Source organism: Rhinoderma darwinii, chromosome 2 (genome assembly GCF_050947455.1).
Source record: "Rhinoderma darwinii isolate aRhiDar2 chromosome 2, aRhiDar2.hap1, whole genome shotgun sequence".
NCBI classification, from domain to species: Eukaryota; Metazoa; Chordata; class Amphibia; order Anura; family Rhinodermatidae; genus Rhinoderma; species Rhinoderma darwinii.
Window position 1 is genome coordinate 352,531,628 of NC_134688.1, and position 17,409 is coordinate 352,549,036.

Sequence of the window (17,409 nt, forward strand, 5' to 3'; positions counted from 1 at the left end):
TGATTACAGTACAGGACAGTTTTCCCGCAGCGAGGCAGGGACTCCTGGCATTGTACATAACTATGATGCTAGGAGCCCGGCTCCCTGCACTGTGTTCGGTCAGGGAAATGCGGCCAACATATCAGGGGATTCTTTTTAAAGGCTATGTAAACCGTAGACATTTTTATTTAAAAAACATTTTTTCAATCCGTGTGTTTGGTGCAACTGTGCAATTACATATTATTACAAATTATTTTTACTATTTGAGATACAGCGGCTTTATATCCTGTATACAGAGCAGCTGTATCTAGTTCCGAGACCTGAATCCGTCAAGATTCAGTGACATCGGTCGGATCAAGTGACATCGGTCGGATCAAGTGACATCGGTCAGATCAAGCTGTTATCGATCACATCTTTGTTTATAACTTAGATGTGATTGGTAAGGCCGGGTTCCCACATAGCTAAACGCTGCTTAATTTCCGCAACGGAATTCTGTGCGGAAATTCTGCAGCATTTACAGTAGCAGCAAAGAGGATACGATTTTGTAGATCTTATGCCCACACTGTGGAAAAAAACCGCAGCATAAACGTTAATAAATTGACCTGCAGTGCGGAATTGAAATCATGTGAATTTATGCTGCGTTTTTGTTGATTTTCTGTTGCGGGTTTTCCTCTTTGAATTCAATGGGGATGCAAAACCTGCAACAAAAAGCCAAGTGTTGCAATGTTTGTGGCGTAATCACAGCGTTTACGCCGAAAAAAATGGCAGATCTGGAAAAAAAAAAAAAGATCATACTTACCCAGAATTACCCACAAGGCCTTCCTCCTTCCTGCAGTGCAGCCTCTTGGGATGACGTTGCATCCCATGTGACCGCTGCAGCCAATCACAGGCTGCAGCGTCATCCAGGGAGGCCGGTGCGGACGTCAGAAGAGAGGGTAAGTATGAGTGCTTTTTTGCGAAGAGGAATTTCCATCCGAAAAACCGCACCGTAATGTGGTGCGATTTTTCGGACGGAATGTCCTGCGGGTTCCAGGTCGGACACGCTGCATGATTTCTATGCAGCGTATCCGACCCTTGGGAACCCAGCCTAACAGCTCAATCCTGCGCAGGATCCGCTGTCACTGAACCAGTCATTCCTGGTAAAAATTATTTTGAATAAAATGTAATTGCAAAGTGGCACAAAACACACGGATATACATTTTTATTTTAAAAAAAAAAAGATTTCAAAAGGTGTAGCGGCTGTACCCTTTTAACTATTTTTTGTGGGGGAGGGGGGATTTGACTGTAAATGCCACGTGTATTGGAACTTATTTAGTATATATTCACAAGTTACGGTCACATTGCTTTTTTTTGCAGAGATATTCGCAAAACCATGGCAAATGACATGGTTATAAAGCAATTTTACAAAAACTGTTGCAAAAAACGTGATTTGACCTCGACGTGTGAAGGGACCCTTGTAGTTCATTAGTGTAGGGTAGCGGGGCTTTGCTGTAGATGTTATGCGAGGGAAAAGTTTAGTTATAGTTTTTGTGCAGGGGAGGGTATATTCACATGTAGCGTTTGAGGTGCAGTTAAAAAAAAATGCATCAAAACCGCGCAGTCAACTGCGCTATTGATTCCGTCCAAACAACGGATACCTTATAGAACGGAGACAAATGGAAACCATTTGCAACTGATGCGTTAGCATTGAAATCAATGACAATGCAAATGGAAAGCTATGGTTTCCGATTGTTTCAGTTTGGTTTCCATTCATGGGTTCCCCTGACGGAAAAAGTCAAATGGAACCCATGAACTGAGTCCCGACGCAGATGTGAACGAAGCCTAACATATATGGACATAAGGAACAGCCCCAGAGCAGAGCGCTAGTAGAAGATCTTCCAGCCCTGGGAAACCTCCACTCCCCGGGCGACGTATCCCACTATAAGTCATACAGTCAGATACGTTTTGGCTAAAGTGAACAAAATCCAGGGCATTAAATGGTCATTGCCTGCTCCATGGTTTTGTTCACTGTGAGGGTATGTGCACACAAGGGAAAACGGCTCCTGATTTTCAGCCGTTTTTTAATCAAACTCGCGTTTTTTGCGGCATTTTTTACGGCCGTTTTTGGAGCTGTTTTTCTATAGAGTCTATGAAAAACGACTCCAAAATCGGCTGAAGAAGTGACATGCACTTATTTTTCACGGCTGTTTTTTTTTTTTTTTTTTTCAAAAAATGGCCGCGTAAAAAAACGCCCCTGTCAGAACAGAACGCCGTTTTCCCATTGAAATCAATAGGCAGATGTTTGGAGGTGTTCTGCTTCCGATTTTTAGGCCCGAAAAACGGCCGAAAACACTCCGTGTGAACATACACTAATTGACATCAGCACCAAAATCGGTTAACGCGTATAATGTACAAACATGAACGTCACACATTCCGTTGTCCACCCGTGGTAATGGTGGGGCACAGACATCTTGGCTGTATGGGCCCAGAAATTCCTGATATGGCCTCTTTGCCAGACCAAGAATAGAGTTCAAATGGTTTAATAAATTCTGATAAGGTTTTTACTAGTACTGATAAGTGTAAAGTTAGCAAAAACCATTGTCTCCAAGTGTTGCGACATTATAAAACGCAACAATAATAGTGCTTACGTGGCATGAAGAAGACTCAGAGCATCCTGATGTTTCATGTGAGTCCACTGACCCAGTAATGCGTAAATGTCTGGAAGGCATGACCACTGCCAACTTGGTGCGCTAGCCAGCAACAATGGGAGAGAGCTAACCTCAGAGTGACAGTAATAGCGCATTTCCCACAACTTTTTCTTATCTGCATCTGTCAACCTGAAAGAGATGAAAATAATGTCTAATAAAAGTACAGTAGACCATTTTCACTGCTAGATGTAGATTTTGTGAAAAACTAAATGGCCAATGTTCCGTCCGACTAATTAACCCCTGAATGACCAGTGTTTTGCTCCTAAATGACCACAGACTTTTTTAAATCAGATCGTTTTTATGGAGTTCTGTAGGAGTAATATCAAAGAAAAGGAAAACAAAACCCATTTCAACATTCCAGATCCTTTCTTCCTACAGGGTTTCCTTATTTTAATTGAAAACGCATGCATGCTTGGCCGAAACGAGGGTGCCTGTGTATGGGGGAGCTGGGAGGAATAGAGGTCAGCTGAACGAGCTGACAGCTATTGTAATTGTATGGGCAGCTTAAACTCGATTCAGACCGCATAAATCAACCAATGTTTACAACCAACTTATGGTCCTCACATATTCCACTTTAAACCATACAGTTGCATATGTCTTCCACTGTATACAGATGTATATTGTGCACTAAGTTTTTTGCTGGATCCCATGTACTGAAAATAATCGCCCACTACGTATTTTCAGTGCTGTTAAAAAAACAAAAACGTATATTGCCCAAACATATGCCAAAGACACACTTAAGACATACATTGGGCCCATATGGAATCTGTGATCATATATGTCAAATACATCGGGAGAAATAAGCCGAACATGCGCCACTAACATGTATGGCAAGGAGTGTCTTGTTATACATATGCTCACCCAGCTATGCATTTCAGACAAGTCTTGCTGATGGAAAAAGCAGTGTACATAGAGATATGTACACAGCTTGTCCATAGAATATTATATGTGTGTATATACAAGAGATGTAAGCTCTAAAACCAGATATTTAAATAGTATAATTGGCAAACCTGTATATGAACACTAAATGTGAATGCTATAGAATCCCATTCACTGGGATTCTTCTACTTCCATATGTGCATACGTGTTTTAGTCACTAGAGGGCAGCATACACAAACACCTGCAGAACCTGACCATACACCGGTTTGAGAACGACAAGATGGACAGGTTGATCTCACAAGGTTCATTTATAGACAACTCTCTGACCACAGTTTAAATGTTTCAAATAAAAAAAAGGTTTTTAGTAAATTGGAAAAGCAAATGCTTTAACCAGAACATTCATGTCGCAAACACTAAATGTAATCATGATTATAATAGAAAACCCTAGTAACTACAGCACACAACAAACATGAAACAAAGCTTCTTGGAGACCAGAAGTCTGGGCTATCACTTGTGAGTCTCAGTATTGTAAGAGTCTCAAATGACAGGTTATGCAGCCACAAGACAAAGTCTTTGTGAAACTTTGTTACAGTCCCCTTTTACTTGCTATATTCCCAGGCCAGTCTGGGTGTTGAGTTACCATCAGACAGCTGCAACATGCATGGGAGTGTGTGTGGCGCATGAATCCCATCCACGACATGTTCCGTACTGCCCAACGTTTGACATCTGGAGTCCTGGTTTGGGGACACTTGCACAGAACTTGGAAGAACACAGTTTAGAAAAGTTTGTAAAATGCATTTTCATGTTATCTATAGGACAAGTCAGAGTTCAGTACAATAAATAACTAAATGGTAATACTCTGGGTACTTGTTTTACTAATCAAAGGGGTAATGCATAATGTTCAACTATGGATTGGGAATGAAAGTTCTCAACTAGCGGGAAATACAGCAATTTATTCATAATACTCTTCAGGACTGTAGTGCCATTTTCAGATACAAGAAAGTAGAACGTCTAGTAAATATGTAAAACCAATAAACATGTGCATGGTTATTAACAGTGGCGTTGTTAGGCCTAGGCACCAGTGGCGTTTAGGCCTAGGCACCAGTGGCACATGGTCTGCCTGGTGCACTAGGTGTCCCAGGCTGGTGATTACTACTGCCAATTTTATGTTACAATTAAATGCTAGCAGGAAAGCAGCCGTGACCAACTGTTGAGGATTCTTTGAGGTCTCAATTACGGACGTCAGACAAGAAAAAGCCCGTATGATGCAGAGGTTAAGTGCGGACTGAGTTCAAAGAAAAGGGGATTTGGGCTGTCAAGTGGGGCATTGTGACTGGCATAAGGGTTCCTTTGGCCATTATGGTGGTATGGGGAGCCAAAGATTCCTGGGCAGCAAACTCTGCAGATCTGTATCAAGGCTGGAAAAAGCCTCCCTACAGATCTGGGTCAGATTCCAAAGATAGAGAACAACTACAATCAGAAGATGTCACCTGTGAGTCACTGGGTGTAACTATTGATTATTCTGATCAGTAATGTATTTACCGGTCCGATACATTGTGGGAATAATTGGTCATGATACGGCGGTATTATTTATATTTAGAGGTAAGCTATATGTATTCTTGATAGGGCAAATTATTTGGGATTGAGGATAAAGCGGGACACATGCCTATGGAGAAATGCACCCTAGGTCAGGGGTACTCAACTACCTTTAGCAAAGGTCCCGGTGTCTGTCGTCAGGTGAAGCCCCCCCACAGATTGTGCCACACAGCCCCTCCTTGTAGATCACGCCACACAGCCCTCCCTGTTCATAGTTCTACACAGCCCTCCCTGTTCATAGTGCCACACAGCCCCCTTGTTCATAGTGCCACACAGCCCCCCCCTTGTTCATAGTGCCACACAGCCTCCTCCCCTTGTTCATAGTGCCACACAGCCCCCCCCCTTGTTCATAGTGCCACACTGCCCCCTCCCTTTGTTCATAGTGACACACAGTTTCCCTCTTGTAGATGGTGCCCCCCAAACAAATAAAAACACTCACCTAGCCCAGTTGTCCTGACAAGTGGAGCTGCTCTTTAGGCCTCTACAGCCTGCGCAGGGACTCTGTCCCAGCGTCTTAAAGGCTGCAGGCCTACCGTGGCCTGTAGCCTAATTAATGGCAAAGCAGCAAACTGATAGCTCCCTGCTCCGCCATAGTATTTAATTGTATCAGCATCCTGAATGTGGCAGTCTTGTGGGATCCGGAAAAATGGGCCAAAAATCCGGGGATTCTGCCTCGGATACCAGATGCCAGTGGTGCACAGGGGTCCAGACAACTGTCCGCCAGTTGGGGACATCTGCCCTAGGTAATAAAATATGGAAATGCAGAGCAGTATTTTGTTTGAAGAAAGCACAAAGTGCACTAAGTGAGAGGAAGCTGGTGAAAGATTTACCGGTGATCTGGTCTGCCCGTTTTAAGTGGTAACAAAACGTACGCTCATATTCTATTTAACACATCTACCAATCTCAAATGATGTTGTGGACAGTTCCTTTATTAGAATATATTGACACGTAGCAGTTTAGTTCATCGAAAAATGCACCAAATAGCAGTAAAAAAACGTATCAGATCTCAATTGCTATGTGTGAATATACCCTTAAAAGAATTGTCCGAAGAATGAGTTTTATGGTAAATCCATTAGATAAAGATGGTCACTATCCACTAAAATCAATGGGAAATATGGAACCAGCTGAGTTCGCTGCCCCAACTAGAGCAAGAAAGCTACAATGGTCTATAGCCTCTGGTCTATATACAATCTATAAACTATAAAGTATGGTAATAGGCACTCGTATTCTACTTCCCAGTGCCTACCCTTCACTAGATGAACATTGCTCCTGTTTGTAGGAAAAGATATTTGGGAATAAGCAGAAACACACTTGTCTAAAATATAAGCTTGTGTATCTCTAAGCTAGAAAAATACTTACACAAATCTTAAAGGCTCCTAAATATAACGGACTTCGGAATTTTGTATGGTTTTGTGCTGCCCAGCCCTAACACTGGGGAATTCCTATTCAATATACTCAGAACAAATAGCTAAAATACCTCAGTTTAAGAGAACAGCTTCATTAGGTACATGAAAGGAAAATATAAGAAGGTGTCATTGTAAAATATATATCCACCTATAAAAATAAATCATCAGCACTGATTGGACAGTGACCAGAGGAATGGTAATATCCTGTTGTCCATTTATTCGTACATTCCCAGTAGGAATAACAGAGGAATGCGTAAAAGGTATTCCAGCATTGTTATTTTATGGGGAAACATAGGAGGGTTAACAACCCCTCTTTAAGCTATCAGAGTCCCTCTAACCCTTTTATAGCTACTGTATGAGTCATTAAAAGGGTTCTCTTGGACTTTTAGATTGATGGCCTATCCTTAGGATAGGTCATCAACTTCAGATCAGTGGGGTCCGACTCAGTTATCGAAGGGGTCTCTTCATAGTTTACCGTGCTGTATACTTCTGTAGCGGATGTGCTTCGGATTGCAGTTCTCTGCAGTCCGGTCCCATTCACTTGATTGGGACCGGAACTGCAATCCCAGGCACAGCTGCTACGGACGCGTACGGCGATGTGCCTGGTAAACCATTAAGAATCACCTTCGACAGCTGATTGTAGGGGTGCCCTTGAGTCGGACCCCCACCAATTTGATATTGATGACCTATCCTAAGAATAGGCCATCAATATAAAAGTCTTGTAGAACCCCTTTAAGTACAACAGACCTACCCAGCTGTTAATAGTGGATACTGTTAACCCCTAAACAAGATCTGATAATAATAATAATAATAATAAACAACAACTACATTATTCCAAATAAATAATTTAACATTAACTTTATTCATTAGGATTTCAAATATAGGAGACTTTATTAAAGGGCAAAAAGCAAAACATCTCCACCGCTCAGAGAACTCCCTTATCCCTGCAGAGCCCTGGCACTTACCAATATAAAGACTCCTTCTGCATGGCCTCCCGTAACTTGCTTTTATCCTCTTTGGACAAGCTGGAAATATTGTATATAGGACTAAAAGATTCACCTTCTGGTTTTGTAAATTTAACATCAAAAGCAGATGTTGGAAAGTCAATCTGCAAAAGAAATAGAAGGGTTACGAGAGGATCTGGTGAAGTTGGATGGATAAACATTGTTTGTGCCCACAATATTCCCATGTGAGTATACTCACGCCACCATCTCTTACTACTGCCGGGTGCCACGGTTCCTTCTATTAACTAAAGTCTGTGACTAACTTACATCTGTTTCCTCAATTATTTCTCTGCATTAATAATATTATTTAATGACTTGACATAATAGTCGGGAAAACTAATAATTCCTTGCTCATAAAACCAGTCTGGTTTCACACATTCTCTACCCTACATCATTTAATACGTGACAACATAGATGGTAAATGGCTATGGTTTTCCTCTACCATGAGAATGAAAGGTGTTTTCCGGTTTTATGTTTCTAAAGCTTAATCACTATATAAATTAAGTTATACAACTTTCTAATATACAGGTTTTAATTTCTCACAATTTAAGATTTGTTTGCCGTCAGTGAATAACACCACTCGTTTACATTCAGAGACTACAAACATGTACATACCTAGTTCTGCTTTCAGCTGAGAAGTGTATACAATTATATCCAGTCTAGGCAATGCTCTGTGATCAGTAGCTGCATAAATCTCTTCAGTAGTTTGCTACAATGTATCAGTCTGGAGGTCAGGTTGTTTAGCTCCGAGCATTGCCTGGACTGGATACAATTGGATTGACTTCTCAGCTGAGAGCAGGACTAGATATGTACAGGTTTGCTGCCACTGAATGTGAACAAGAGTGTTCTCATTCACTAACAGCAAACCAATATTTAGAAAATTGTGTGACATTCAAACAAAGTATATTAGAAAGTTGTAAAACTTTTTATACAACGATCAAGCTTCATTCATTTAAAACCAGAAAACCCCTATAAGTTCTCTGTCTGAATTCCAAAACCTTTTCTCCTGGCTTAACCCCAACCGCTGAACCCTAGACTTGCTCAAAATGTAATGGGATTACAACAAATATGAAAACGACAAATTGCCACCTTCCAGTAATGCAGTAGTTAAAGAAGAACAGACGGCTTTCTTGGTAAGAAGGTCTGCATTATTAAACTCAAAAGTTCTTTCGCTCCCTCAGTTTCCTGGCAAAAAATAACATTAACAGCTGTTTTATATTCATTCTTTTTTTCATTAATCTAGTGAATTGCAGTTCTATCCCCAAATACAAAAAGTGGAGGACGTGGCACTTGCAGCCTTTCTTTAACCCCAACCTGTAGACTAAGGACCAGTTTCAATAGGTATGTTTGGTCCAATTACTTTGTACTATGTAGACAGAAAATCAGTCCTATCAATGCTCTGTGTGTATTATATGGTGGTCTGCCCATTCTTGGACAACCTGCACATTGAACTCCATTAGAAGGGCTCATTCAGACAAGTGTATATGTAGTCCGTGTGACGGCCGTTAAAACAACGGCCGTCCCACGGACTCGTGTATTTCAATGGGTCAATTCACACGACCGTTGTTTCAACGGAGCGTGTGAAGGGTCCATGAAAGAATAGGAAATGTCCTATTTTCCTGCGTGTCACGCATCCCTCCATAGACTCTAGTCTGTGGGGGATCCATGACAACGTGTCCCGCACGGGTGAACCTCGGATGTGAAAGACTGCAGGTTTTTCACGTCTGAGGTTTGTTACGCTCCTCTGAATGTAGCCCAGGACAGTAAGGCCATGTTCACACAGAGTTTTTTTGCAGGCAGAAAAAACTGCCTGCACGCCGTTTGCGGTGTTTCTCGCTGCGTTTTTTTTGCCCGCTGCCATTGAGTGCCGCGGCCAAAAAAAACGCCTCCTCTGCCTCTCATTGAGGTCAATAGGAGGTCAGAGACAGAAACACCCGAAGGGCATGCTGCTTCTTTTTCCCACAAGTGTTTTTTTTTACGCTCGCTGGAAAAAACGCCTCCGCCTCCCATTGAAATCAATGGGAGGCGATTTCGGACGTTTTTTTCAGCGGTTTCCGACAGTTTCTGTGTGAACCTCAGTGTGAACAGGGCCGAAGCAATCAGCCCCCATACTCCTCTCTAATTAGCAGGTTATAATTTTATGCTATGTCTATGCAGGGTATTTGGAGCTCTGTATCAGGAAAAACAATGCTCCAACTGCCATAAAGAACGGTTAAGAAATCAGAACAGAATTTTGGAACTAAAAATAAAATGACAAAATGTGGAGATCACATTATAGTTGAATAACATTTCCATTCACTTCTATACAGTATTGTTTTTTTTGTAAGTTGAAAACAATACATTAAACATAACGGTTCACTGTGTGGATAGGAGAGCGGTAATGAGATATAACTGCTGTTGAGCCAAAGGCTCACGTGGTAGGTGCCGATGGAGTTTTAAACATATAGGATCCATTACTCTACGGTACCTGTGGGCAAAATGTATAGACTTAAACGTGCTGTACAAGTCACGTCATGATCAGAGTTGAGTAAGTAGGTATACGGAGAGAAGCTTCAGATAAGGGATCTGGTTCCTAAGTGAGACAGTTTATCGGTCCTAGTGACAATGTAATGGTCTTTCCAGTCACCAGGTGGTGTTTCGAAACAGCAGTAAATATTCTGGTGGATATGCTCATTATGCAAGAAAATTGCTTTTCTCTTCGTACAGTGTGGCCTGGTCTCTTCAGTTCGCTGCACTAGCAAAGTCAAAGTGGCTTGTTGCCGCCCCCATGGCACCTAGCATCAAGGTCCCACCGACAGCACTCACCCACACACACTTGACCCAACACAAAAATTGATCAATAATTTGATATTTTAAACTTCACTATGGGCGCCTATATATGTTGTAACATTACAATTAAAAAAAAAGAAGTACATTTCAGAGTAAGATGGTAATCAAAGCACATAAATGATTAGAAGGTATTAAAAAACCCAATTGATTATGTAATAGCCAGTCCCATTTAGTCCTCACGGTCAGTTTTGGCAGCATGACAATGCTACCGTGAATGAACATGTCCCATGATATCTGTATATTGTCCTTCCTCATTTAAAAGCAGTAAATTTACATATTTTCTGCAGATAGAGAAAACCGCACCGTGAGGAAAAAGTAACTCGCATTGTGCTGATAAAATACTGCTAGCAATTGTGACATGTAATTTCTCCTGATACGGAGAAGGATATTATGTTGTTCACCACTGCAACTCACAACCCCTGGGCAAGGTGGTCAAGGGATGTGAATACCCAGATAAGCCAGAGCTTACGCATTATTGACATAGAGGGAAAACCAAGGTCTGTTTACATTCCAGTGGCTGCAGAATGAGATGACGGAGCAGAATTGAAGTAGTAATATTTATGTAGATTATTATTGTTACTATCAGCACCTATTTACATCCATTTACTAAAAGCCGGCGAACCCTTATGTTGTGCCACATGCTCTGGCAGAGGAGTGCAATATAAAAATTTAATTCAGACTTTGTGCGTTTGTTCAATTCCTCAAGACATGCTTCCTAAGAAAATGTAGATGTAAACACACCGAGCCATGGAAGGAACCCAACAGTCTACACACACGGCCATCCGCAGCAGAGAAAATTAAAGACAGACAACGATGATTCGTCATTTAAAGACATATCAATGATTACATTATTAACCTTTATGATGATACCCATTTGCAACAGCAAAAAGTATGTTAGCGGTTTCATACACCCTATTAACCCCTTAATGACCGGGCCATTTTGCACGTTAATGACCAAGGATTATTTTTTGTTTTTTCACGGTCGCATTCCAAGAGTCGTAACTCTTTTTTTATTCCGTCTATATAGCCGTATAAGGGCTTGTTTTTTGCGGGACGAGTTGTATTTTGTAATTGCACCATTTTTAGATGCTTATAACATATTGATTAACTTTTATTAACTTTATTTTAGGAGAGAATTGAAAATAAGCAGCTATTCCAGCATTAATTTTCACGTTATAAATTTACGCCGTTTACTATGCAGCGTGAATAACATGTTAACTTTATTCTATGGGTCGGTACGATTACAGGGATACCAAATATGTAAAGGTTTTATATGTTTTCCTACGTTTGCACAATAAAAACCCTTTTAGAAAAAAAATTACTTGTTTTTGCATCGCCGCGTTCCAAGAGGCGTAACGTTTTTATTTTTCCGTCGATGTGGCCGTACGTGGGCTTGATTTTTGCGGGACAATGTGTAGTTTTCATTAGTACTATTTTGGGGTACAAAGGACTTATAGATTAACTTTTATTTTATTTTTTATAGGGGGAATAGGAGAAAAGAGAGAATTTTGACGTTGTTTTTTGCGTTTTCTTTGGACGCCGTTCATCCGGCGGTTTAATTAATATGTTCATGTTATTGGTCAAGTTGTTACGAACGCGGGGATACCATATATGTGTATGTGTGATTTGTTTTGACCGTTTTACTAAATAAAACCACTTTTTGGGGCAAAAAAGTAGTTTTATTTGACTTTGACTGTAATTATTTATTTATTTTTTTCACAAACTTTATTTAACGGTTTTACATTTTATTTTTTTTGTCCCACCAGGGGACTTCACTATGCGATGTGCCGATCGCATATATAATGCTTTGGTATACTTAGTATACCAAAGCATTATTGCCTGTCAGTGTAAAACTGACAGGCAACCTGTTAGGTCATGCCTCCGGCATCGCCTAACAGGCAGATGCTGAAGGCAGACCTGGGGGTCTTTGTTAGACCCCCGGCTGTCATGGAAACCCGACGGCGACCCGCGATTTGTTTGCGGGGGCGCCGATTGGGTGACAGAGGGAGCTCCCCCCTCTGTCAAACACATTAAATGCCGCTGTCACTATTGACAGCGGCATTTAATGGGTTAAACTGCCGGAATCGGCGCGCGCTTCGATTCCGGCAGTTGCAGCAGGAGCCAGGCTGAGTATAACAGCCGGGCTCCTGCCGCTGATCGCGTGGGTACAGTCTCAGTACCCGCGCCATCACAGGACGGATATATCCCTCCTCCTGCGCGAACTAGCAGCTGCTGAGGACGGATATATCCGTCCTTCGGCGTTAAGGAGTTAAAGAGCCGCAGCACGAGGACATATTGTGATCAAATTATTGTCAAGGGACCTTTCTAAAAGAAGGGATTGTCCGAAGCGGTCAAAACCCTTTTTTCTCCTTGGTTCCAATGTCTTGTGCCCAACTTTCAGGTTATCCACAGATCATCACCAGCCACTCCAAAGAAGCTTGGCGTACCGCTTATCTGGTACTTCTAGGTCTGTAGAATGGCTCTGGGGGAAATTTACTAAGCAGATTGCCATAAAAAAGTGGACATGGCATGCACTAAATCTATTATTTGTTTTGGACACTTTTTGCACCTAATTTGACAGTTCTGAAAAGTGTCTACAAAAGGGGGCATGGATAAGAGGAGTTGTAAACACACGGAAATGGTATAATGTGCGCTAGTTCTATTGCAAAACATATTAGTGTAAAGTTTGCCAGTCATGGGGTGGCGTAAGATAGAGAATAATGTCTAACATTTCGCCAAATTTGTAACTTTGCAGCATTTTTGCCATACTGTATAACGATGCATTGTATGACAAAATGTGGTATTACCGTGTTTCCCCGATAGTAAGACACCCCCGATTGTAAGACGTATCGGGGGTTTCAGGGGGGTCGGCTAATATAAGCCGTACCCCGAAAGTAAGACATATGTCTTACTTTCGGGGAAACACGGGGGTATTGCCGCCTCCTGCCCACTTCCGCGCCGCCCCCCTCTCCATACGTCACCGCGCCGTCCCCTGCACTTGCTCCTGCTGCAACTGCCGGAATCGAAGCGTGCGCCGATTCCGGCAGTTTAACCCATTAAATGCCGCTGTCAATAGTGACAGCGGCATTTAATGTGTTTGACAGAGGGGGGAGCTCCCTCTGTCATCCGATCGGCGCCCCCGCAAACAAATCGCGGGTCGCCGTCGGGTTTCCATGACAGCCGGGGGTCTAACAAAGACCCCCAGGTCTGCCTTCAGCATCTGCCTGTTAGGCGATGCCGGAGGCATGACCTAATAGGTTGCCTGTCAGTTTTACACTGACAGGCAATAATGCTTCGGTATACTAAGTATACCAAAGCATTATATATGCGATCGGCACATCGCATAGTGAAGTCCCCTGGTGGGACTAAAAAAAAAAATGTAAAACAGTTAAATAAAGTTTGTGAAAAAAAAAAAAAAATAAATTCGACAATTTTTTTTACAATATAAGACATACCCCGAAAGTAAGACATAGTCGGGCTTTTGGGGATAAAAAGAAAGTAAGACACTGTCTTACTTTCGGGGAAACACGGTATTTGTGTACGCGCCAAATAAGGTATATTACGTGTAAGCCTGCAGAATGAAGACTTTCTAGCGGGCAGCTGTGTAAATTGTTAGATGCCCTCAGTATTATTTCATGCTGAGAAGAATAAATTATATCTCGTTTGTTAGCATGATTCATTATACAATATGGTATTTTCATTGTTTAATTAAGAATTTTACGTATTGGCATTTCCTCTGTGATTATTGTTACCACATGCGTTCCTAACAGTTCAGTTCTTCTCCACTAATGAATATACTGTGGTCAAATACAAACAATGTGAGCTCCATTCGGAAAAGCTAGGGGCACACTGAGATATACAAAAATCAATCTATTTGGCCACAACTATTTACTCCGGCAGTAAACAGATTAAACATTTTACAAATTTGTCATAGAGAAACCTTTCACGATGTTCTTAAGCTTCGTGTTAATTTTCTTATTTTATAAAGAGAAGGGACGAGGGTCAAAATGGCCAATACAAGGTCACTTACAACTTATACAACAGAATGGAAGTACGGAATGTCTTGGTTGCACATTTTTTATATAAATTTTACCTGAAGAATGGTGCTATCCGGTTCGTTCACATTTGGTGTACTGAAACTAGCGCTGCCATGTTTTGTAGTTGGCCAGAGACCGAGTAACCGACGACCACAGGTTAAAAGTCTTAAGATTAAAAAAAATAAAAATTGTATGTGTTAGAGAAACATAATACTGTGCTGTAAAACAAACACATTACAAAAGGTGATCATCCGTAATATCAAAACAGAAATTGCTGTTTGAAAAAACAATTTTTAAATATCCTATTAGGGAATACGAAGTTAACAGAGGGTGTCCATCAATCACATTGGAGAACAGCTACAAAGAGTGCCTCTGTCTCTAGAGGAATCGGCACATCTATGCATTATTACAGCCTGTTCATTTCAATGGGCACCATATAATGTTTCAATTTCCTTGTGGTGGTGGTGGTGGTGTTGCAGTGTAATTGGACACTTGCTACCAGGTTCCCCACAGATTACAGTTGATCGCTGGAGGTCCCAGCAGCAGAACACCCTGGGATTAGCTTATTTTCATAACCAACAGGAAAAGTGGACAACCCCTTCAATTACTATCTGCCAGTCATTATGATCACCCTTCATGTGATAATTCCTTTCTATTCATTTACATTTTATATTCATCATTCAGGTGAAGCGGAGGACATGTCCTAGGGAAAATAGAAGATCAAAGAATTTGGATGAATGTGGGTGTTTAAAGATGTTAAGAACTTACTGCCTGAAGTTGAACAGGGGAGTAGTGACCCAACCCAGTGGCTGAGGGTTTCGACGCTGCTTGCTGGCTTCAGAGGAGCTCCCAGGAGGGGGCACAGGCACTGCATACAGTGTAATTGTTAGAAGGGTCTCTCGTGGCAGGTGGTTTATCTGGACTGGAAAGCAGATCCTGCACAGGGAAATAAAAAGCAGGTAAAGCCCAGGTGTCTGCTGCAATATACAGAGCAAAACATACAGGCACAACAAGTTTTTTGCAACGTGACATTCAAATTTGAAACATTACTGTAAAAAGTCAGCTGTAGAGTCTATAACCATAAAATATAATAAAATGCTTCATTTCCTATATTCCAATAGACAAAATAAAAAAACTCTCTCTCACACGCTGTAGATACCAGTGTTTCTGGTGACTGCAGATTCCACGCATAAATCTAAACTAATGTTACACTTTTATGTACACAATTCGACTTGTAGCCGTGATGTAGTAACAGACATGTGGACTTCATTGAAGCCAGGAAGGAAACAAACAGAACACATGGAAGCCATAAATGTAATAGTAATAGAATTTTTAGCAAATCATTATGCAGCTTAATAAATCTATGAGTCGAGAGAAACCACAGTTGGGTATTATCTCATGTGCAGGCAGATGTGAAACAGTTATAGACATAATGCTCAAGACGGAATGATGGATGCTCAGGAGGACCTAAAGGGTTTATATAATACATATATTATATAGCTATATATGTACTATATTGATTTTTTATTGATGTTATCGACATGTTTGAATCAGCAGGTCTGCCAGGGGGCACAGAAAGTGGCGACTGTAAACTATTTCATCTGCTGGTCTAGTTGAAGCAGCAGGATCAACAATAATCAATATGCTACTTCATCATACAAAACCTGGAAATGAAATTGTTCTTCAGCAAAATATTGGCTGCTTGCTCTTATCTTGGAATAAGGGCTGTACGATATGGGCTAAAAATGAAACTGCAACTTTTTTTTCAAAACTTATGGGCGATTCTTGATTTTAATCTCGATTTTTATGTTTGCTACAGCACTAAAAAAAAAAAAAAAAACTAGTTAAACTGGCGCCTGGAGAAGTCAGGTATATACAATGCAGCTTCTCTTCCCGCCACCCAGCTATGATTGAGTATAACAAAGAAACCACCATCATAGCAGGTGGCGGGTGTAGACGGCTCACATAGAATATATCTGACTATTTATAAGACCTCTGGCGCCAGGTCACTGAACTGTACATGCGCAAGAGGCTTCAGAGCCCCATGCTGCCACATTAAGCGGAAGTAAGGCACCATTTTATAGCTGGCATGCCAGATATGCTTTTAGGAATTGCTGGGCATGCTGCATTTAAGTAAAAAGATGGGGTAAAGTAATATAAACATTCTGGGGATAATTTGTAAGTATTATTAAGGAATTGCTATGCCTTATGTAAAAAATGGGTTTCAATAAAGTAATATGCACATGATTATGTGTACATTTATTGAATCCATAATTTTGCATAAAGGAATTGCATACATAGCAATTCTTTAATACTGTAATATATACCGATTATCCACAGAATGTGTATACCACTTTAATAAACCCCATCATTAAGGCTCATTTGCATAAATATAACATTGCTCATAACTTGTCCAAAAATGAGTTTTTAAAAACAAAACAAAAAACTTTACTGTTCTCTACATTGCAGCGCCGATCGCATGCAATAGGAGATAGGGATTTGAGAATCTGGTGACAGAGCCTCTTTAATAGTGGAATAACATGGCCGTCAGGTGAATCCAGATTTCAGTTGCATCATGCTGATGGAAGTGTTAGAATTTGGCGCAAGCGTCATGAACCGATGAAGCCTATCTGTCAGGCGTGGAAGCCTAGGCAGAGCAGCCGGTGGCTGGTCCTGCTAGGCTTCCAGTCAGTGTGACTGTCACGTCACAATGACAGTTAGAATACATTACACTACGTATTTAACTTGTCACCTTAGCTCTCAAAAAAAATGCAATACAACTTTTTGATCACTTTTTATGTACCAAAAAAATGATACCAATAAAAACTACAGCTCGTTCCGCTGAAAATAAGCCCTCACACTGCTCAATCGACCGAAAGATAAAAAAATTTACGGCTCTCAGAATGTGTTGAAACAAAACAATTTTTTATTTTAACAAATAGAGGTTTGTTTGTGAAAGCAGTAAAATCTAAAAAAAACCACTATATTAATT

The 17,409-nt window shown here is 41.0% G+C and overlaps 1 protein-coding gene across 1 annotated transcript in view; it reads right to left on the minus strand.

Moving 5' to 3' along the window:
- The window catches only part of PIK3C2B (phosphatidylinositol-4-phosphate 3-kinase catalytic subunit type 2 beta), a 98,051-nt gene that overhangs the window by 32,516 nt on the left and 48,126 nt on the right, over nucleotides 1-17,409 (minus strand). Inside the window, exons 13-16 of the mRNA XM_075853747.1 lie at nucleotides 15,186-15,353; nucleotides 14,474-14,582; nucleotides 7,513-7,655; nucleotides 2,607-2,795 (exon numbers count right to left, since the gene is read on the minus strand). Coding sequence (XP_075709862.1) covers nucleotides 2,607-2,795; nucleotides 7,513-7,655; nucleotides 14,474-14,582; nucleotides 15,186-15,353 — 609 coding nt within the window. The remainder of the gene's footprint in view (nucleotides 1-2,606; nucleotides 2,796-7,512; nucleotides 7,656-14,473; nucleotides 14,583-15,185; nucleotides 15,354-17,409) is intronic.